General features: G+C 44.1%; 1 protein-coding gene across 1 annotated transcript; it reads left to right on the top strand.

Annotated features, from left to right (window-relative positions):
- The first annotated feature begins 844 nt into the window (after positions 1-844).
- On the top strand, positions 845-13653 carry wdr75 (WD repeat domain 75). Its single transcript, XM_035411727.1, has 21 exons — positions 845-990; positions 1759-1888; positions 2817-2882; positions 2972-3071; positions 3290-3414; positions 3646-3716; positions 4488-4604; positions 4924-5012; positions 5467-5622; positions 5796-5855; positions 5945-6060; positions 6437-6612; positions 8099-8250; positions 8597-8777; positions 10044-10138; positions 10300-10395; positions 10790-10959; positions 11338-11397; positions 12180-12326; positions 12698-12789; positions 13340-13653. Exons 1-21 carry the CDS (start codon positions 905-907, stop codon positions 13560-13562), a joined length of 2508 nt encoding a protein of 835 aa, XP_035267618.1. The 5' UTR covers positions 845-904; the 3' UTR covers positions 13563-13653.
- The last annotated feature ends 683 nt before the right edge of the window (positions 13654-14336 follow it).

Here is a 14336-nt window from a genome sequence, read left to right as displayed (position 1 = left end):
TTTTCCTCCAAATTAATAGATTTAGTTCTTGTTAACTAGGATAACGTTAGAAACACATCAATTAATAATCAATAGTCTACTGACAACAAGCTGTTAATTCTGGGAAAAAAACAAAACATTAAATAACATTTTAGCAGAGACCACTTCGAAGGATTCAAAGGGAGGGAACGTTGCCGTTGCGATTGTCATGTCCTGAGCAGCTAGGGTACTCTGCGTTCTTATATTTAATACCTTGTTAACAAACAAGCACGGAACCGACCAGACCCACGGGGCAACTCACTTCCGTAGACACATTTTAGCTGGCACCATCTGCGCATGCGTCCCACAAAACGTCCCTGAGGTCGTCCGTAAGTGAGTGAGTGCCCACAATTCAGGTCGTCCATGAGTGAGTGACCACAATTTGCCATGCGTAGCCCACGGCGGCAGTTCCTGCGCGTCGTGGGAAAAAAACAGAAAAATTCTCCACATTTTAAAAATGAAGGTTCAATAGGCCTACTAATAATACAAATACTAATGACATCTCCCCTTGTAATGCTGGAAGTCCCTGTTGACGAAGACCATGTGTTTATGCAGTCTATGACCCAGACACACATTTGTTACACCTGACAGTGGGTTAACCAAAATGCATCCAAGTGGATCGGCATGTCAGTGCCAAAGGAGCCAAAGTCAAAATCCTCAGAAGAGAAAGGGAAACTACTATCTTAAGATCTTACTGTACTGCTTGATCACCGACAGAACTGCATAGTGTGACCAGTAGTGTGATCAATCCATAGATCAATCACATTTGTAAAAAAAAAAAAAAATAGAGCAACTGTAGGTGGCAGCATTGGGCTTTGAAGTGCTCGAAAGCACTGAAGGAGACACGTGGACGAGGGGTCAGAGTACAGAGGTCAGAGTGGAGAAAATGGTTGAGCAAGCGGAGATCCGCGTGGTTCGCTGTGGTGGGAGCAAAATAAACTACAGAGAAGCTATAATCACCTATGATTCAAAGTAAGTTTGAATAATAAAAGCGCTCGAACGTTGCACACAACATCTAGACCTAGATTATGTTTACCAGCCAACACGCACCGCTCTGAAGTCAGTTGTTAGCTGAACTCATAGCGTGGTACGTTAGCCGACTACGTTTGTGGATACAAACATGTTTTATCAGAAGTCATGCTTAATCTCCAAATAACTTTATTTGATTTGCAGTGCCTCTTTAGCATTTAGCTATGTTAACGGGGTTGCCAAGTTAACGTTGGTCAATTCTGCTAAACCCCACGACAAAGTTGCTAGCTGTGCTAGGGGCTCTTTGTGTTAACTAGGTACATAGCAGGATAGCTGCATTTCACTAAGTGTTGCAAAGTAAACTGTAAACTGTTGTCAACTAAAAAGTGGGGCTTGTATTGCAATGGAACGTTATATATTCCTCGCTATTTTCTTGTGTTTGTAACGTGAGTAGGCATTGGTCAATTGTCCGTTTATTCAGTAAAAAAACCTTTAGCTGCCGCCCAAAAACGGACATTTAGCCTGTTTAGGAGGAGGCATTCGTTTTTTGTAACTATCCGTTGTGTAGTGGCTTTTGTAATCCCCAGCCATGTAATATACGATGTTGTTTTTATTTATTTCTTTTTTATTTTTAAATTTTTGTGCTCTAAATAAGAACACTGGCATTGTAAGCTTGAATACCGGTTAGTTTCTCTGAGCACGTGCATTGATGACAGCGGTCTATGATACAAAGGGAAATCAAAGACAATGGTTTTTCTCGCTTTGTTTCAGGTTTTTGCTGTGTGCGTCTGGGGACTCGGTGAAAGTTTACAGCGCAAGTACAGAAGAATGTGTACACATCCTCGAGGGACACACAGACCTAGTCACAGGGCTGGCCTTCAACCCAACCAATCACCTACAGGTCTCTCTTTCTTAAGCTTTCTTCTGAACTCCGCCAGAAATGCTCCTGGCATGATGATATTTTCCAGATCAATACTGGCTGATTACTTTCTTCAGTTGCCCTGTAGACAATTAAAAATATGCTCGAGTACATTTTAAGGACAGTTTTTCTTGATTTAACATTATTTTCAGTTCAATGGATGCATGTTTGCAGCCTATAATCAATGTTATCCTATTCTACTTGTGAGAAATTATGTTTTTAAAAATCTGCTAAATTAATATGTTCTTATGTGTGTGGTAAATGCATGTCCAGAGCAACTTTCAAGGGTGCAGTTGCAGAACAGCACGGCATAAGATTAAGAAAACTGGTTATAAGTACATAACAGCAAATAGCAGTGCAGGCTGCTGATATCCAATGCAGGGGGCAGAGTTTGTGTCAGTTTTGAATTAACATATTTTAAGGCAATATTGTGGTGTTGCTGCTACGGTGTTGTTGGGAGATTTTTGACTTATTTTTTGTGGAATAGAGTGTATATGGCTGTCTATTAAGGATGTACCCATGGACTATGCTGTGAAATTCATTTATTTTCTTGACACCCCATTTATTTGGCAAACAACAGCCTGGCACAATTTTGTGCTCTTGTCATTATATTACATTTATATTTAGTTATATGTATACTTTACCTGTATATACCTAAATTTAAGAGATATTACTTGTCCAGAGTTACTTTAACGCCATAAATTATTTTGCGTTCAATCTGTTTATGTGATTGGACACCTTTTTAATGAGGGAGAGGAAGGAAAAGAAAAGGGTGCCAAAATACTTCTTTACTTGACAACTCTGTGCCCTGCCACCTAATGTCATATTTTTAGCTTAATAGACAATGGAATTCCTCTAAGAATTGGATTGGCTGTGTACAATTACATACTTGGCTTGCTCTTGCTTGCAGGTGTACTCCTGCTCACTAGATGGCACTGTTCGACTGTGGGACTACACAGATGGCATCCTCATTAAGGTACAGTCTTGCATTGCACATGGTTAAATCTGCTGAGGTCACAGCACCCCTGCTTTGTCCACTTATATTGGGATCTTTTTTTCTTGCAGACATTGGTTATTGGATACAACATCTCAGCCCTGTATGTGGCACAGAAACATGAAGGGGTTGTCTTTCTCATTATCCCCATGGCAAGTGACACAGACTCGGGTGAGCTGATGCACTAAGGCAACCTTGCACAACGCATTTTTAAAACTAACAGTTTGTAAACAGCAATACTTGTGGTTTGCCGGGCCTTTCCAATTATGCAATTGCAAAATCATACATTCCTTTTTTCGGTGAAAGGCTGACTCTCGTGTCTGAGATATTGCAGAGGGAGCCTGTATGAAAGCCTGTAGTCCTCACTCCAAAAACTCTCCTTACCCCAGAGAGCTTCCAGCTGGTAGCTGTACGTTTGCCAAAATCTGCGGAACAGGAAGTGGAGGTCAGGGAGCTATCCTCTGTTCTGGCTGATGTCAGTCCCTCCCCCGGAGCCACCTCCTTCGGCAGAGGGGTAGGAGCGCCATTCCACCTAGAATCTAAAAGTTGGACTGGGTAAACAAGTCAAAACAAAGTAAAAATTTTAATTAAACAGCAGTGACTACATTCTAGGAGGGCATTTGCATTCAATACAACTGTCTCCCATTGCACTCAATACAACTGTAAGCCCATATAAGTAATCTCTATGGTTCCTTGTGTTGTTTAGGCTTTTCTCAAGTGTCTCTTATGCTTTTTGTTGTTGCAGGGTGAGTATATTGCCACCGCAGTTGGTCTCCAGCTCTCGGTGTTCTTCTTCAAGAAACAGAAAACGTACAGGTGTGTTTGAGGTCAGAAATAAAGTATTTAATTACAAAAAAGTTGTAATTAAATACATGCCTGCTTTAAGTATGTTGGGTTCGGTGTGGGCGTAATACAGTGCATATTGGTTTTAAGCCACTGTGTGGTTAGGTTTTCACCACGTAGCCACATCCTCCTGTTTTGGTGATTGTCCAAAGGTCCTGTAAATTGCCTGTTTTGTTGAATTGCACCAAACTGTTATGAACGTGGACCTTAATTTAACTAATTAAAATGATCTCTTGATTAAAGATTGTGCAAACATCCACTTGCCAGATGACCAAACTCCCTGGCACTCAATGGGAATAGCGAAGTTAAACAGGAAATTACATAGCAGAATGCATCGGTCCTTTGAAGTATAATAAGCATTAGTCATGATCTGGAGTGCAGTACAGTACACAGACATGTATTTATAATGATTAGAAATAACGTACACCTGTCAAATATCAGGAACAGCAGTATTTTAAAACATATTAGCAACCAATTACTGCATAATTATTCAATCACATATCCATTAATTAGCTGAAATAGGTGAATCGTTAGCCTGACATGTCACAGGTCCAATTTGCGTATCCCGATGTACGATGTACAGTGGGGGAAAAACAAAGGGATCATGGTACAAATATCAGTATAGGACAGTGTAGCAATCTTATACCCAGTAAGCCATTTTTTAAATTCTTTTCTGTTTTTCATTGGTAATTGATTAATGAAACCTTTTTTTTTCTGGAAAAAATTGCCACGACAATGCTTCAGGTTCTTCCTGAATGCCAGTGATAAGAAAGGGGCGAAGAATGCCTTCACTTGCGTCAGCTGCCACCCGAAAGAGGACTGCATTGCCACAGGCCACCAGGACGGCAAAATCCGCCTATGGTGAGCACCCCGCCAATTGGCTGTGACCGGCACAGCAACAAACCCCACTTCCTGCTGGTCATCAATTTTTATTCATTGACGATGGCTTTATTAACTTTTACTCACTGAAAAAATTACTAGTGTAATTTTGAGTCGCAAGTTACCGAATCTGTAGAGTTATTGGTTAAATATGCAAAAACATTAATGTCTTTTCTGTGTATTTTTAGAAACAACTGTACCACATTACATTGTAGTTGACCCTTATAACTTGTGCTTCAAGCTGCAGTAATTCATGGCTGAGCAGAGCACAGAACCTTGCTAAGAGCGCTTTTCCTCTCAGGAGAAACTTCAATCAGAAGAAGGAGTACACATACTCCACACAGCACTGGCATCACAACGCCGTGTCAGCGCTGGCCTTCACTCCCGAAGGTGAGAAACTGACCTTTGAGAGAGAGCTTTCATGACCTTGGACCTTTTAAGTGCATCACGTGGACGGCGTATATTCTTTATCAAGGTCATTACCGATTCGAAGTTGTTGTGCAAGTATAACTTCATAATATAGGGTGCAACAGCTCTGAATGCAGCTACAGTCTGTTACTGCTTGGAGTTTACCCCTCATAGATAACCCAAGGGAAAAAAAGTGCAGACTTCTGCACCTGAATACCAGAAGAAATAACTTAAAAATTACCTGTAAAAAATGTGATTCTTGTTGAAATCTCTGAATTTGTTGAATAGTTACAGTAAACTGACGATATGTTAGCAAGCTGTACATCCGTCCGAACCCATAGCAACTGCCTCCTGCTTGAAGCACGTTTTGAGGGCTGGCCCTGTAGAACCGTGAAAGCAGCCATGTTGTTTGATGCCGCGATGCCTCTCTGCGCAGGTACTAACCTGCTGAGCGGAGGAATCGAGTCCGTCCTGGTCCTGTGGCGCTACGGGGCAGAGAGCAAGGACCTGCTGCCGCGTCTGGGCTCGGCCATCGAGCACGTCTCCGTCTCGCCAGACGGGGCGCTGATCTGCACGTCTCACAGGGATAACAGTAAGGGCGTGGCGCAGCCTCTGTGACCCGGCTGTCTTTGAGAGTCGTCGTACGCAACGGTCTCTTGTTTTCCGTTAATGTTCTCTGCCAGAGCTTCACGCTTTGCCCTTTCCTGTGTTCACGTGTAAGCGCGTGTTGCTGCCAAACTAAGTTTGTTTTTCTGCTTCGTTCAGAGATTACCATCATCAACAGCAACTTGAAAGTGTCAGCGGTCATACAGGGACTGGTCAAAGGTATGTAGCGCACACATGCAGACCCACACGCCCACTCCAGCACTTCTGACCGGACCCGGTTTACACAAAGGTTCCTATTTCTCCCGTAGGGGAAGACGTCCGGACTGATTTGATTATCGACCCGCGCACTAAATCCTTAGTGCTTAACGGGAAACCGGGGCACCTGCAGTTCTACTCTCTCCATCACGACAAACAGCTGTACAACGTGAGTTGCGCTCTCAATTGCCGCATAGCTCATTTTAAGCAGGCATAAGGCCGAAACTGAATGGTGTACTGCGGTAAATGTGTTGGGGTCTTCTGTAGGAACGTTGCCCCCTGCTGGTTTTAAAAGGTACAACGGTAGTGCCTGGGATTAAAACCTGCAAACCTTCCAAGTGCAAACCTGTTGGGTCTCATTACCGGTGGGCCATACTGCCGCCTACTGAGAGTTGCAGCAGAGCTATATTTCTAGCTGAATTCCAGCTTAATTTTCCCTGCTTAATACAGCTTCTACTGTAGTGAAATATGAGTGCTGTGTCCCGACCCTGTTGATCCCCGGTATGAGATCACTGCTGAGCAGCGTTCCTTCTCTCTGGCTGCAGCTGGACATCGTTCAGCAGGAGTACATCCACCAGTCAGGCCTGGAGCAGTTCGACGTGGTCAAGGCCGCCCTCGACCCCCGCGGCTCCTGGCTGGCCACTGTTGAGGAGCGGAGGGAGAAGACGTCCGAGCTGGAGTCCAGCCTGAAGCTATGGGCCTACAACGAGCAGACCCAGAGGTGCCCTTCACACGCAAAACCCCATTCCCCCCACCCCGAGGCCCGTGTGATCTTGGCAGCTACTCCAACCCTCCCCACCCAACCACACACTCTCAGGCTCTCTCTGATTCAAACTAAAAAATGTATCTTCCTTGAATACGTGGACCCAGAGATCAGCGACATGGAGATGTGTACAGTTTGAGTATTTGCAAACCGTGTAATAGTTTTCAGTATCTCTGTTTTAAAGGTTTTGAACTGTGCCTTCATTATGTACGGAGAGAAAATATTCCCACGGCGTGGTCTTGTGACTGTTTGCTGGGAAGGCTTGACTTCTCTTTTTCACACCCCCCACCCCCCATTGAATGAAAAACAACTCTCTCAAAATACAAAAGTAAAGAGGAAATATTCAGCCGTTAAAGGATTAACATGGTGGTTGAATGTGACTCTTGCCCGTTGTCTTTAGACAACTATAACGTCCTTATGAAAGCAAACTACATAGCTGGCTAACGTTAGCTAGCTAGCTATAAATGAATATAGCCAATCAGATATAGTCTAATAGTCCTTAAAAGGCATTCTAATAAGTGAACCTAAATACTTGCATTGTCTTGCCTGTAAGCCAGCGGCGCAAACTGTGGGTCACAAGCTATCCATGGGTCCCCAAATATGATTTAAAATTAGCTATCACAGTAATCTGACTGACAGTAGGGAGGGCAAAACGGAGCTTTAGAATGTCATTTCTTCATTACATTTCTCACAGAAAAGGTAGTTTGTCGCCTTTTTTTAGTTCATTACAGAGGTAATAGAAGTGACAAGAATAAAGTGGTACTGTGCTGTTCGCCTTTACTGATCGCCGTACAAGGTTAATGTGAAGTAGCTAGCACAATCGGACAGCACTAGCCCATAAAAATGTACTTTGAATGGTACTTGCTCAATCGAACGGTAAATCTGAAAAACATTTGATTAGAGTCAGCGGCACCAAAATGTTCTTTCACGCCCTCAATAAACGGCAAAAGTCCCAGTAGAAGATTGAATTAAACCTTTTAAAGTTATATATTTTCTGAAACGTTATCGATTCCGCTTGGCCACAGTGAGTGAAACTAGGCGATCTAAGTGTATAGTTTCTATGTAAATTACATCGGAAGGATTCAGCCTTGTTGTTTGCTATCTAAACCACAGCACACTTGTAGCAGAACGGTGTGTCCAGTCAGATTTCTTTACGGGGCGTGGAAAGGGGAGTGGTTACTGTACTTGTGATGCACTAAGTCGATAACATTCTCAACCGGTTGAAAATAGGACGATAAATTTAAAACGCATATTTCTCGAAAAATGGACATATTTAATACTTTACTCATCGTGTTTCTTCAATGCCTCTTGTGCAAATAGCGCATAAAACCGAGAAAGTGTGAAAACCATTATGTTACTCCTTTAAAAAAAAAAAAAAAAAAAAGTTTTTTTTCTCCTTGCTCTTTATTGAAATTTTAATGACTCGGTCTTCATTCCCGGGCAGCTTCGTGCTGAACACCAGCGTCTCGGCCCCCCACGAGGACCGAATTACGGCCATGTGCTTCAGCACGGACGCGGAGACCACCCTGCTGGTGACGGCAGGCAAGGACGGCCACTTCAAAGCCTGGCAGCCGGCCGAAGACTGGGACACGCACCGTGAGTCTGCACCGCCGTATCGCGTATCACCGCCGGTTCGTGTATCATGTGATGCTGAAACCCACTTGCGTCCTGTGAGGCTGTCACACCGACACAGTAACGTTACACGGGCATGTCACGCTTTACTCGTGCAAGTGCCAAAAACAGGGAAGGGAAGTGGGAGTAAATTTGCTGAGTTGTAAGTGTTTGTTTTCGCACTCTTTTGTCCTCCACTGACCTTGCTACATCTCCCCCCACCCCCCCTGCATCCTTTTCCACTCTACATGTCTTACATTACACTGTACATTACTTTTCGCTGGTGTCCTCCCCATGTTAATTCCACCTCCTTCTCTTAACCTTTCGTCAGGTGATGGGATCTCCTGGTCATGTGACTTTGTGGGCAGCTACCACCATCGGAGTCCCGCAAACTGCTGCTTCTCTGCGGACGGGTCCCTGCTGGCCGTCGGCTTCCAGGAGATTGTCACGGTTTGGAGCCCTGACTCTTGGGAGCTCGTCCTGACGCTGTGCCAGCCTCCCGGGTACATCAGGTGAGCTTTATCTGCCTCATCTCATCTCCTCCACCCAAGTCACTCACAAATACACCGTCTCCTCTCTCAGGCCACACCCATATACACCATCTCCTCCCCCAGGCCACGCCCAAATACACCGTTTCCTCCCTCAGACCACACCCATATACACCGTTTCCTCCCTCAGGCCACACCCATATGCACCTTCTTCTCCATCAGGCCATGCCAAAATACCTAATCTCCTCCTCTTAGGCCACACCCCTATATACCATCTCCTCCCCTCAGGCCATTTCCAAATACCTAATCTTCTCCCCCTGGCCATGCCCACATACATCTCCTCACCCCTGGCCATGCCCATTTACATTTTCTCCTTCCACAGACCACGCCTAAGTACCATGTCTCTTCCCCAGACCACACCCATATATAATCCTCTCCCCCAGGCCACGCCCATATATCTAATCTCCTCCCCCAGACCACACCTATATACTTCACTTCTGCCTTGACCTGGATACCTCCCTCCAGTCCCAGACTGGCTCTTTCTTTTGCCTTAGTTAGGTGAGGAGGAGGAGTGTTTGTGTAGTGCTTCAGGAACTGAACCGAGTGCCTTTCTGGGTTTGGCTCCCAGTTGTTGACACAGCTGTTCTACCCACGAGCAGGGCGATGTCTGAAGTTCCAGGTGTAACCAAGGAGCTATATTTATACTGAAGTCTGCGTACGTTGGAGAGGGCTGCCATAAGTGGATCAGACCCTGAACTAACAGACCAGTCCAGAAACTGACTTGGTCACTCCTTTTCCAGCACATGCAGCTTTTATGCTCTCCTGAAATGAACCCCACTCAATGGCAGCATGGAGTGCCCATTCTATGTAGTATTAAAGGGTATTAGTGTGCACAGCATATAAGGGTCGTAGATGATTTCCTACGAAAAGCTGATATGTTCTGTAGTTTACTCAAACAGTGCCGGAGTTCTAATGACACACCTTTATTAAACCGACATTGGTTTTTGCTGTGGTTTTTGCTGTGCTGGAAGGCTATCAAGTTAAAAATTGAGTAAGGCTCAACTTGCTTGCACCTGTTTAATAGCGAGGTAGCCACCATTTTCCCTGCTTACCTCTAGACATGTTAAGTAACTGAACTGAACTTAATTGGAGTTTTGGCCCATGAGAAGGGTCTTGCTGATAATCTTGTGAGGTATGTGGTTGGGAAGGGAATGAGGCGGTGGTTAATTGATGTGGGGGAGGGGGATTTGACCCAGTAAGGGGCTGAAAGAGACTCCTTTGATCCTTCAGGGACCTTTGTTTCGGGAGACTGAGCTGTTCCAAGTACTTGCTCGGTACCACCTCCAAAAACCTCCTCTGCTGCTGGGACATCCTCACATGCTCACGTAAGAGTTTGACTTTACTGAACTTCGCATCTGTCGAACCTGTGTGTGTGTGTGTGCGTGCGTGCGTGCCTGCGTGCCTGCCTGCGTGCGTGAGAGTGTACCTCTGAATGAGCGAGTGCAGAAGTGTTTCACACCCCCTCTTCTCCTCTCCGTCCCGACAGTGAAGTGGAGCACCAGCATGGATGTGACTGTGCTCCAGGCTGACCCACTGTCTGAGAACGTGGCTGCCTTCTGCTACACGTCCGGAAATACAGACTGTGAGTGTTAAAGCCTCATCTTTCTGAGAGGAGCTGATAAGGATGGGGGGCTGGGGCCTCCAGACAGGATGCCTTGATACTGCTCACGCCGCTCTTGACTTTGCAAGGCTAAAAAACGTCTTTTTTAGTTGTTCATTTTCTTTGTTGTCGATTGAGACAATCTCTCGCCAAATAAAGACAGGCTTTCAAAACTTTGTCATGCATTAGAATTTTAGTAGTTGAAATGATGACCATGTTCCTATATTTACAAAATGCATGTCGGGGTGTAAAGATCCATTTTAGACAGCAGTTTACATGTATTGACATTTGTAGTGTTGCCATAGTGCTTTGTGCAAAGTGGGGCATGAGTGCTTCATCGCTGAAAGACTGATACCCTCTTTCTCCTCTCCTTCAGTGTTTGTGTTTAAGCCCAGTGAGCCGCGCCCACTTTACTCCCAGAAGGCCGTGTGCCCTGGTAAAGTGCACCGTGCGGTCTTTGCTCCACGGGAGAGGGCACTAGAGAGCTGTGAGGAGCGCGCCCAGTGGCTCAACCGATCCCAGTTGTATTTCATGACGGAGCACATGGTATTCACGCATTTACTCGTAATGTTTTTACCCCTTTTTCTTTTTTTTTTTTCCAGTGTGGAATGCCCTGTCTTATTTATCGTTTCTGCCACCACTGCTGTGAATTTGCTGAAGAGCATGTGCCGGTTCTGCTTCAGCCTTATGGGGCTGTCAGCCACAGTTGGCATAGGGACAATCCAAATTTGATACCAGGCCATGAAGCCTGCCACCAAAACTGGCGTTTTTGGGTAGCCATATGCCAGAGGTCATAACAATAGCAAAATCTGCTAATTTAATATGATGCACAGTATGATGCAACTGATGGAATTGCTGCTCAATTAATCTCTGTAATTACCGCAGTATCAGGAGCTCTAATTCGTTTTTTTAAATCTGTTTAAGGATTTAATGACATTCAGCACAAAGTCCGAGGAGGATAAGATAATGGCTTCAAGGCAGCAGGTACGAGTTCTCTCAAAGAGGGTCCTGTTTCTGAAATGGTTCATTTTACTGTCAGGATGGTTGCCGTAACCCTGATGATGCAGAAAAGATGTTTTGTTTCAATGACAGTTGAGTGATAACGCAATTAAGCTATGTAATGAGATCAACTACCTTGGTCATTTTATCACAGACAATTTAACAGATGAAAGGGATATTTATAGAGAATATCGCAAATTACATGCACAGGCTATCATGTTGATACGCAAATTTCATAGATGCACAGTTCATGTAAAAACTGTAATTTTTTTAGAGCTTTCTGTATACCCCTGTAATACTACTCACCTGTGGTGTACCTACACAAAAGGCTGTATGCAGAAGCTTAAAGTGGCTAACAATGATGCAATGTGGATGTTACTTCATGTGCTAAGTTTCAGTGCTAGCCAGATGTTTGTTAATATTGGAATACCTACCTGTCAAACGGTTAAAAGAAATGCCATATATACATTTGTGTGTCATTTGTTGAGTCATAGAATAGCATAATTGAGGTGGGTACTAATCAATCCTGTGAAGAGCTGTGTTCAATTCAACTCAAACATGTGGTGGCACTAGCGTAGGAGCTCTTATGTAAACCCTTTGTGTCATAATTGAAGCCACTGTAATTTATTGTAACCCATCTGTCATTGTTGTGTTTTTTTCCTGCTATGGATCTCTTTTTAGATGAGTCTGAAATAAAAAGCTGAATGACTCACTCCCTATTTATTTCCCTGAACACCCTATTTTACCTGATCCTCTCATGTTTCTAGCTTGTGATCGATGACAGTGTTGCCATGACGCCGTTCTACCTGTTGCTGGGGAAACATCGGCAGCAGCAACATGAGAAGCAGAGCTCACTGACGACTCCAATGACGACGAGAGTCCATCTTCCACAAGGGTCAAGTGCCATTAGAGAGGTCAGTAATCTAACATCTGCTGCTGTCACTGGGAACCACTTCTGACTTGCGGTAAACAAACACTATAAGATTATTATAGTGTGCTTGTCTTCTTTAGATAAAGCTTTTATTACAGAGATCTGGTGGACTCTGAGTCTGAATTCAAGAAACATTTGCTCTTGAGCTTGACTTAAGTTTTACTTTTTTTTTTTTAACTAACTCAGTTTGGAGCCAAACTGTTTGTTAAGAAAAAAAAAAGAAGACTACTTTTGATTGCGAGTCAGAGTTATAGAACAAGTGTTGATTGGCTGTTACCTGTTTTTGTGCTAAACGTTTAATTTGAATTTGATGTTTTAGACGGGCTTAAAGGGGGTGTTTTTCTCTCGTTTTAGTTGCTGCACACCCCAGCCCATGTCCTGCCTTCTGCCTCTGTCCTTTGCACCATGTTTGTGAACTCTCTCCTCATCTCTAACACCGGAGTCGGGTAAGACTGCTGAGTCACAGGCTAAGCCCATGAAAGCGTAGCTGGAAATGTAGAATACGCTTGAGCGTATAATGTAACTGCTGGAAAGGGGCCAATCGGTGTCAGCTATGCCTTTGGAGAGCTCTTAAAATTTCCCCTAGTCATGTTTTGGGTTTGGCTACAGCCCAACAAAGATATGTTTGAACTGAAAAAACCACACCCTGAGTAAGCACCGCGTCTCTTTGTCACAATGCATCAGATTTTTCCACCCAATTATGACTAGTAGTATAATAGCGATGCATATTTTTTCATATCATTGCCTGAATAAATTCTGATTGGCTGATAACAATGCATATATATCATATGTACTGTGATATATACCAGGCCTAGAAATAATACAGCTATATTTTCATCTGTACTGCACAGGTTCAGGTTTACTTATTTAATGCTACTGTGTAATGGTGATGTTTCAGCCAGGAACTGACGCTGATTGCAGGCCTTAGTTTGCTATGCTGCTTAGTGTGGTGCTGTAGTGGGGTGAGATTTCTGACAAAAATACTTCTGCTATTAGAGAGGGAAGTGAGGCCAAAGAAGAGGAAATGGAGAGCGAGCCGGAGGAAGATACCGACTCCGAAGAGGAAATGGACTCTCGTGACTCCCGGCCGGCCCGTGCGAACGAGATCTGCGCAGAAGAAGTTTCGCCGACCGTCTCCAAAGCCCAAGAGAGGCAGCTGAAGACAGCGCGAAAAACGGACTATAGCTGGCTCTGCAGCTCCCTGTTCTCCTCGCTGTGACTGCGCTGAAAGCACCTTTACCCCCCACTCTTCATTTTGTATTTGTCTTTTGTTTGAATGAAATAATAAACTTTTTTTTTTTTGGTTTAAATTTTGAACGCATCTCAGTTTTTGTGCATGTGTGGATGCTGTGTGTGTTTGTGGGAGCTTCGTGGTTCGTGGAGTTCGTGGGGGTTTTTGGCATTACCTGCAAGTGTGTGACATGGGGTGCTCCAAATAATGAGCTACTACCACCACAGACAAGTATTTTTTATATGTGCCTTTTGTGTACATGATTAGTGTGCATTCATAACTGTACGTTTGTGTGTGTGTGTGTGTGAGGTGGAATTGAAGTTATTGCAAGTTCAGGGCTGTGTGGTGAGTGATTCTGAGTGGAAACTCTGAATAAGCATTTTTGCAGGGGAAAGCCATGTAGCCTGTCACGTTTTTGTGGAGTCAGGTGTAGATGCACGCTGCCAACCAGCATTTTTCACTTCTGTCTGTAATCCTGATTGAGGATGTGCTCCGTGTGTCTTAGTTGTATCTTTTGTATTAGATCACTGATTCAGGAGATTGAAAGTGGGTCTGGGCACAGAAAATGGTAGGCGCTCCTATCCAGAGAAACTTGCAGTGGGAAAAAAAAACTGCATCCACCGGAGTTAAGTGAGCAAGAGTGTTAGGCCTAGCTAAACATGTTCCCAGGCCAGAGAGTCGAAGTGCAACATCAATAAAGTATTAAATCTAAGTGAACGTATGCCGACCTAGAAACATAATACAAATAGGAGGCTTGTGCAG

This window comes from Anguilla anguilla, chromosome 3 (assembly GCF_013347855.1).
Source record: "Anguilla anguilla isolate fAngAng1 chromosome 3, fAngAng1.pri, whole genome shotgun sequence".
Classification (NCBI taxonomy): Eukaryota; Metazoa; Chordata; class Actinopteri; order Anguilliformes; family Anguillidae; genus Anguilla; species Anguilla anguilla.
The sequence above is the reverse complement of the archived record's forward strand: the minus strand, read 5'-3'. Positions and strand labels throughout refer to the sequence as shown.

What these genes read in the sequence shown, in the direction of transcription:
- wdr75 (XM_035411727.1), top strand. Translation starts at nt 905, where the DNA reads ATGGTTGAGCAAGCGGAGATCCGCGTGGTTCGCTGTGGTGGGAGCAAA. An exon ending in CATACAGGGACTGGTCAAAG is followed by an intron (nt 5,856 to 5,944) that starts GTATGTAGCGCA and finishes TTTCTCCCGTAG; the next exon opens with GGGAAGACGTCCGGACTGAT. An exon ending in CAGCCTCCCGGGTACATCAG is followed by an intron (nt 8,778 to 10,043) that starts GTGAGCTTTATC and finishes TTGATCCTTCAG; the next exon opens with GGACCTTTGTTTCGGGAGAC.